The sequence below is a fragment of the Salmo salar genome, chromosome ssa03, assembly GCF_905237065.1.
Source record: "Salmo salar chromosome ssa03, Ssal_v3.1, whole genome shotgun sequence".
Taxonomy (NCBI): domain Eukaryota; kingdom Metazoa; phylum Chordata; class Actinopteri; order Salmoniformes; family Salmonidae; genus Salmo; species Salmo salar.
Window position 1 is genome coordinate 52,639,989 of NC_059444.1, and position 7,868 is coordinate 52,647,856.

The 7,868-nt window shown below is 40.4% G+C and overlaps 1 protein-coding gene across 1 annotated transcript; it reads right to left on the minus strand.

The window, feature by feature from the left end:
- Positions 1–671: 671 nt before the first annotated feature.
- On the minus strand, positions 672–3,384 carry LOC106600657 (ferritin, middle subunit-like). The gene is made up of 5 exons (XM_045714928.1): positions 3,363–3,384; positions 3,172–3,286; positions 2,744–2,890; positions 1,282–1,407; positions 672–1,040 (listed from the first exon to the last, which is right to left on the minus strand). Exons 2-5 carry the CDS (start codon positions 3,271–3,273, stop codon positions 885–887), a joined length of 531 nt encoding a protein of 176 aa, XP_045570884.1. The 5' UTR covers positions 3,274–3,286; positions 3,363–3,384; the 3' UTR covers positions 672–884.
- Between the last annotated feature and the right edge of the window lie 4,484 nt (positions 3,385–7,868).

The following is a 7,868-nucleotide window of genomic DNA, read 5'->3' on the forward strand; positions in this document are numbered from 1 at the left end:
ATAGTAGCCATTATAGAAAATGCCACCGCTGATGAGACACCTCGTTACACCATTTTCCCAATTAACCAAGTGGTCTATACACTAGAAACTCATGTACTATATGGACACATTGTTTATCAATATTTTTGTTTTAAACATTAACTTACCTGTCAATAACCAAAATGAAAGTCTTCAGTAAATTACTAGTAGCGTCGCAACCATATGACAGCTCCAATAAGCCCCTTATGAACTAGAGGCTTGTAGAATCATTACAATGAGTATTCATTTCATAGTTCGCTTCAGGGGAACTATGGGCATTACCACCTGAAATAAACATGAGTAAAGATTTGTCAGTAAGAGCCGTACTTCCCAGAGAAATGCGCCATAACAGCTGGCTAATGGATTTAATTGACCTCTAGGCCATCTAAACTGGTGATGCAGTGTAAAGGTCTACATCAACTGTAGTTACCAATTTTACTCATATGGACCTAGAGTTGACAGTTGGGCCCTTAATTGACATGGCACTATTACAAGATATGGTGGAGGACAGTGGTCAGAGGTAATGTCCTTCATAAATCTCATGTTAAAGATTTACTATTGTAGGTCTACAATCGTCAGTATTTATCACTGGTATTGAGATGCTCAGTAAGACGGAGCAAAGAACCTGAATAGACTGTTACAACATCCATTACTACAGGTCAACACTTTCTTTTTATTGTTTTACAAGATGCCTTGCCTCCAAAACACAAGTGTTGTCAACAAAAACACCTCAATGTTACAGCTGTGTTGCACTGCACCAGTTTAACACTCTCCCCTCCCTCTAAACACAAAGCCAGTAGGATCTATCAGAGAAGCCAGGAGTCCTGGTCTGAGGCTGGATGCCGTACCCTGGGGATGGAAGTGGTTTAGCTCTGGCCTCCCAGGGTGTGCTTGTCAAACAGGTACTCTGCCATCTTGTTTTTGACAGCATCCATCTTGGTGAGGTTGGTGATGTGGTCACCCAGCTTCTTAATGGCCTCCACCTGCTCGTTCAGGTAATGGGTCTCCAGGAAGTCACACAGCTAAAGAGGGAAAACACAGGTCAGACAAGAGAATAACTACAGACTATTGTAGATACAGTAACACACAAGAGCCTGGTGGTAATGGCATAAGGGCAGATAATGAGGTGTTTGCAGCTGTAACTCCTGCATGAGCTGCATTGTGTGTTAGTTATCAGAGCTACAACAACCTGATCATCTCCTGGGACAGTACCTGTATTCTATGTGATATATACATGTGATGTGCAGATCCACCATAACTTACATGGGGGTCAACCTTGTCCAAGCCAATCTTGTGCAGGTCCAGCAGGGCCTGGTTCACATTCTTCTCCAGCTGCAGAGCACACTGCATGGCCTCCAGCCCATTGCCCCACTCATCACGTTCTGGCTTCTACACAGGACAGAGTGAACACAGGAGGGTTAGGGACTACTAACAGATGTTTAGACAATTAAATGAGTATATCTGACAAACTGGAACCAACACAGAAAGACCAAGATGGAGTCACTTTAACAGTGACTATGAACAACCACATAAGCTAGAGTTTATGAAGCACATATCATGGGTCCGGTGTGGCTCAGTGGATAGAGCAAGGCACTTGCAACCCCAAAGGTTTCCAGAACCCAAGCTCAGAACACAACTCGATCATTCTCACAGATGGGCTATTGCAGCAGACGACCACACCGGGTTACACTCCTTTCAGCTAAAAACAAGTGACTCCAGTGGGCAATTGAGTGGAAAAACTTTGCCTGGAACAGTGAGTTCAGTTTACTGCACAGTCCCAAGACCTCAAACCAATAGAGCATGTTTGGAACGGGCAGTTCACAGCATGACTACGTCGCCGTAAAATCTGCAGCAACTGCCTGATTTCAGCATGTGAACATGGACCAACATCCATGTGGATTGTTTCAGACACCATCTGAACATCCCCCCAAAAATTCAGGCTGTTCTGGAGGCAAACAGGGGTCTGAGTAGATGTGTATAAACCACTTATTTCACACTCACTAGGCCATACCCCCAGACACTACATAAGCCTACATGCATATTGACACCAGTCACATATCCTGATTGCCTAGTCACTCTTCACCTTACCTACATACTGTATTCCTTCAACAACCTTGTACCCCTGCACATGGTCTCAGTACTTCTATAAAGCCTTGCTATTCTTTGTTTTACCATTTCCTTTTTTTATTTAGCAAATATTTACATTTAACTCTGCATTGTTGGGAATGGGCTCATAAGTACACATGTCACTGTAAAGTCTACACCTGTTGTAGTCGGTGCACGTGACCAATCAAATTTGAAACTGTCAGTGAGCATGTATTATATTAACATTGGGAGAGTTTGGATAGAGTGGATGGAGTTACACCCCTCATGCAGGCAGTGTGTTCAGGCCTAAGCAGTCAGGACATTTTCTCCTCTGGCCACCTTGCTCTAATACCAGGGCAGCCACATAGGGCGTGCCTTACAATGAACTGTATTAACATGAATGACTACTCATCCAAAACTTGAAGTTCACAGTATTAAAGAAAAGGCTCTAGATTGACTATAAAGGGTCCTTTAGACTTCTTGCCATAGAGTCTAGATAAACCACTTGTTTCCAGGTAGAACCTTTTCAACTGAGACAAGAACCATTGCTACCAGAGAAGCCTCCTCTATGAAGAAATGTACGATCTTTTTGTTGCGCAGTATACAATGTAAATGTGGTTTTAGCTGCTCAGGGGCTCACCTTGATGTCCTGGAGTAAAATGCGTCCACCTCTCTTGTTCTGGAAGGAGAGTAGCTTGTCGGCGTGCTCCCGCTCCTCGTCGCTGTTCTCCTTGAAGAAATGCGCGAAGCCAGGCAGAGCCACATCGTCACGGGAGAAATAGAAAGCCTGGGTGGACAGACAAGTGTTTAGAAACATGTCAAACATGACTCATTCTATTATTGAGGGATCTATGCATGATTGACACAGCAATATGATCCAGAAACTCAGCCTACTTAGTAACCTGCCAAGAAGATAAATATATCCTTGGACAGAGCCAATCAGCTTCATTTGAATGATAGATCTACCCCAAGGATGTTAATTGCCTAGGTGTACAGAAAAATATTTAGGCCCAGGCATAATAATACACAGGTAGATCAACAAAACGGTCATCTTGGTAGACTCCTTACCATTGAAGTGTAGGTGTAGGAGGCAAACATCTCCATGTTGATCATCCGGTTGATGGCAGCTTCGCAATCGTGGTGATAGTTCTGGCGGATCTGAGACTCCATCTTGGCAGATTTTCTTTTATATCAAAATGAAATGTACAAAAATAAATTTCCGTCGACTATTTTGCTATTACAGTTCAAGTAAGTGTTACGTTATCAATCCGGAATGTTCTATAATGCGGGACGAAGGCAGAGGAGTTCCGTTCAATCACTGTTGAAGCAAGAACTTCTTCATGCGTCTTCTCAGACTTGTGAAGTGGAAGGAGCCTTGTTCCCTCTATTTATTGTTCCGAACGGAACGCGTCAGTGAAATCCACCCTCACAGAGCGTAGCCAATCACCTTTAGAATTTCAACAGGAACTAGGCGGATAATTTGACGACGAGCCCACTCGTACACCTCATGACCTAAAGCTAAGATTATTATATTAACAAGAGAGACGAGTGACAACTCTAACAATGGAAATACAGGTGTTCAGCGATTGAAGACAGGCAAGATTCTAACCAATGAGAGGGCAGGTACGCGAGTAAACAACACGCACAACTAAACGTCGTTTTTCTCAAAGTTGCCGGAATGCCACGTGCATCAACATATAATATGTCGGCGTTTGTAAAAGGTTTAGTAAAATCTTAAACATTACGAAACTTGTATTCGATCAAAATCCTTAAGTAATTTGACACTCTGTTATATACCTCCACACATAAATGTCATTATCTCACGCGGACAGATTTTGGGAGGAGTAAATACTCTCGCCTTGACCTCTTCATCTCTGTCTTTTATTTTTTTTATTTTTTTACTTTGTTTATTAGAAAGTAACATTTTATTGGAAACAACTAAAGCAGTGGTATCAGCCAAAAGCAATGCTACAGTGCAGGTCTAACTACAGCGCTTATTGTTGAAAAAGGTGTGTGTGTTATATCCTTAGAAGAAAATAGGAAGAATTTGAACACATTCTAATATTGGGCTAATTGAGAAATAGTCTATGTCTACATTTGATTTAGGATATAAAAGGAATCGAACGTTGAGACGCAGTTCTGTAAACTTCTGTTTCATTCTCTAAGAGCACATGTTTCAATAGCACATTTAGCTTAATTATGTACCTTTTCCAGAATGCAGTCAAAAGAAAAACTGTAGGGTTTATCACACTTTTTTCATATCAATTCAATTTTCAGTATGAGGTATGGGAATACAGTAGTGGACAGAGAAAGAAAGGCTGGCTTTTGTAGAAATGGTATTTGATGATAGACCTTTCGATTTCAAATGACATATTGTAGTTGACAAATGGTATATCAAAGTTGATTACATTATCCTAGAAATAACTACACAAAATCAGTAGCTACATACATCTAACAATACATAGGTTATTAAGATAAAACTGTGAAGTGGAAAACTTTTTACAGCTAATGAAAATCAAAGACTACAGTAATAAAGTAACCTTCCTAAGAACTTCAGTTCACATGACCTGATCTTCCACAACTGTTGACAGGGTGCTTTCAGGGTGCTGGGTTATTGTTCAGTACATCCATGTAGTTGCAACATCACTGGTATTCATAAGAACTAGAGCTGTGTTCGAATACTCATACTAACTGCACTACCCATACTATTTGTGATGTAAGTGGAGTATGTAGTATGGTTATTGGTCATAGTATGGATATAGTTAGTATGCCAGAAGTTCCCGGATGTCGTAATAAATTAGCCAAAATGGACATTATTTCCGTGCTTTCATGGCCCATAATGCATTCTTCAGAAAACGGGCGTGGCCTCCCAATGGTTTCAGATTTTAAGAAAATGGCGGAAAATATGCAGCCGAAGTCCGACGAGAGTGGATACAATTGCATTGCTTTAACTAGCTATGACAAATGTTAAGAAAATGTTCAGCGATGTAATTAACTTTCAAATAAGTTATGTTACAATCCTTTAACAACGCTATACTTATGAACCGCATAGCATATCGTTACAGTAGTATATACCGTTATGTTAGCTGGCTACCTAACATACATTTAGTTGGCTATTAAGAGATCAGGCTTAGCTAAGTGGCATAGTCATTGTTCGTTCTCAATGGACATAGTTAATTTGCTCTGGCTATCTACTCCGATTTCAGAGCACTCTCATCTGAGTGTGCCAAAGCGCAGATTAATTGATGAATTTACAAACGTAACACCCATTGAATATAACTGGTGTCAGTAAATGTCTGCAAAAAAAGAGTAATTAAATTGTTGCCAGCACCACAGTTACAGTCACCAATGCTCTGGATAACATTAAAGCAGCCTAACCAGCTCTGCTAGGGTGAGTAAAATGGTCAGAGTGAGCTGTTCTCTCATTTGTGTCTGGAAGTAGCTAGCAAGCTAGACAAAGTTAGCCAGTTAGTTTGGGTGCTTGACTGCCGTTGTGAAGTCAGAACGCTTGGATGAACCCTACTCCTCGGCCAGAGCGTCCAGTGTGGGCTCTGAATGCTCAGAGAGCAAAACACTTTGAATTTATGAACGGACAATCTGACAACGATCTGAATTTACAAATGCCCAGAGCGTACTCTGGCACTCCAGATTGAATTTACAAACACATCCGAAATGGTATGATGTCTAGCTAGTAATTTGTTATGCTAACAAGCTAGCAAGAGGTTGCATATCAACAGCATCAGCTTCCGGTAGACAGTCTAAGTGCTAGTAAGCTCAACTAAATGTTTACAGTTCTTTTACAGTATACTCAAATGTAACCTTTATATAAACTAGGCAAGTCAGTTAAGAACAAATTCTTATTTTCAATGACGGCCTACTCCAGTCAAATCCGGACGACGCTGGAGAACAGGACCTGTTTGAGAACAGGACCCCCTTTTTCCTTAAATGTAAGCCAAAACAGGCTCTATCTATCAGGTTGTCATAGCTACTATCTAGGTTTATTGTTTCTTGAAAAATGATGAGACTGCTTCAAATGGGGGTAAGGGTCTTCTTCAACATAGATAATCCTTGAAGTATGTGCCCTGCTCTGTGTTACTTTGATCAACTGTTTTAGACTGAACCTCACTTTATAGCGTAATGTTTTCATTATGAGAGCAAACAAAGAATAGGAGACAATGAGTCAAGCCTCTTCAGACTGTTGGGAGTGACATTAGACTTATGCTTAAACCGGTGTTACTAAAAGGGCTGTGACATACTTGGCATTCCTTTTTTTTGGCGAAAAGGGACATCACTTTTTGACTAAATTATGTGGCATGCTTAAAGGATAAGTTTGGGTGAGCATATAAGGCGAACGTCTAGCATCCCAAAAATTGCTTGTAACTCATCACGGACAACATCAGCTTTTTTGCTAATTAGCAACTTTGCAACTATTTACTACTTTTTAGATACTTTGCAACTACTTAGCATGTTAGCTAACCCTTCCCATAACCCTAACCGCAACCCTGTAACCTAACTCCAAACCTTAACCTTAGACGTAACCTTAACCCTTAACTTCTATGGGCTAGGTGGGACGCTAGTGAAATATCAGGGCGGAAAATTTAAAAAAAACAAAATGTCATAATTCAACTTTCTCAAACATCCAACTATTTTACACCATTTTAAAGATAAACTTCTCGTTGGTCTAACCACATTGTCCGATTTCAAAAAGGCTTTACACCGAAAGCAAAACATTAGATTATGTAAGGAGAGTACATAGACAAAAATAATCACACAGCCATTTTCCAAGCAAGGACATGTGTCAATAAAACCCATAACACAGCTAAATGAAGCTCTAACCTTTGACGATCTTCATCAGATGACACTCCTAGGACATTATGTTACACAATACATGTATGTTTTGTTCGATAAAGTTCATATTTATATCCAAAAACAGCATTTTACATTGACGCGTAATGTTAGGAAAATGTATTCCCACCAAAACGTCCGGTGAATGTGCACATCAATTTACAAAAATACTCATCATAAACATTGACAAAATATATAACAATTATTTAAAGAATTATAGATTGACTACCCATGGATGCAACCGCTGTGTCAGATTTTAAAATAGCTTTACGGAGAAAGCACATTTGTCAATATTCTGAGTACATAGCTCAGCCATCACGGTGAGCTATTCAGACACCCGCCAAGTTCGGGGCAACCTAAACTCAGAATTAGTATTAGAAATATTCTCTTACTTTTGCTGATCTTTGTCAGAATGCACTCCCAGGACTGCTACTTCCACAAGAAATGTTGTTTTTGTTCGAAATAATCCATATTTATGTACAAATAGCTCCGTTTTGTTCGTGCGTACAGATCACTTATCCAAAGGCATAACGCGCGAGCGCGGAACGAGAGACGAATAGTCAAAATGTTCCATTACCGTACTTAGAAGCATGTCAAACGCTGTTTAAAATCAATCTTTATGGTATTTTTTACGTAAAATTGCGATAATATTCCAACCGGACAATAGCATATTCATTCAAGAAGAAAAAGAAGGAACGGCGTGCTCGCGTGACTGCGCATATCCAATCCCTTTGTTGCCAGGCAGACCACTCAGTAACTGAGCTCCTATTATCTGCCCAGTGACAGGAGAATGCTCAAATCACTTTCTGAAGGCTTTAGACAGCCAATGGAAGCCTTAGGAAGTGCAACGTCACCCCACAGACACTGTAGCTTCGATAGAGAATCAAAAGAAGAACTACAATTCTCAGACTTTTCACTTC

Bases quoted from the DNA above. Each gene is read 5' to 3' on its own strand.
- LOC106600657 (XM_045714928.1), bottom strand. From the start codon at position 3,273: ATGGAGTCTCAGATCCGCCAGAACTATCACCACGATTGCGAAGCTGCC. The intron at 2,891-3,171 runs GTAAGGAGTCTA...CTGTCCACCCAG, and splicing joins CCTACACCTACACTTCAATG to GCTTTCTATTTCTCCCGTGA. The intron at 1,041-1,281 runs GTAAGTTATGGT...TTCCCTCTTTAG, and splicing joins TGGACAAGGTTGACCCCCAT to CTGTGTGACTTCCTGGAGAC.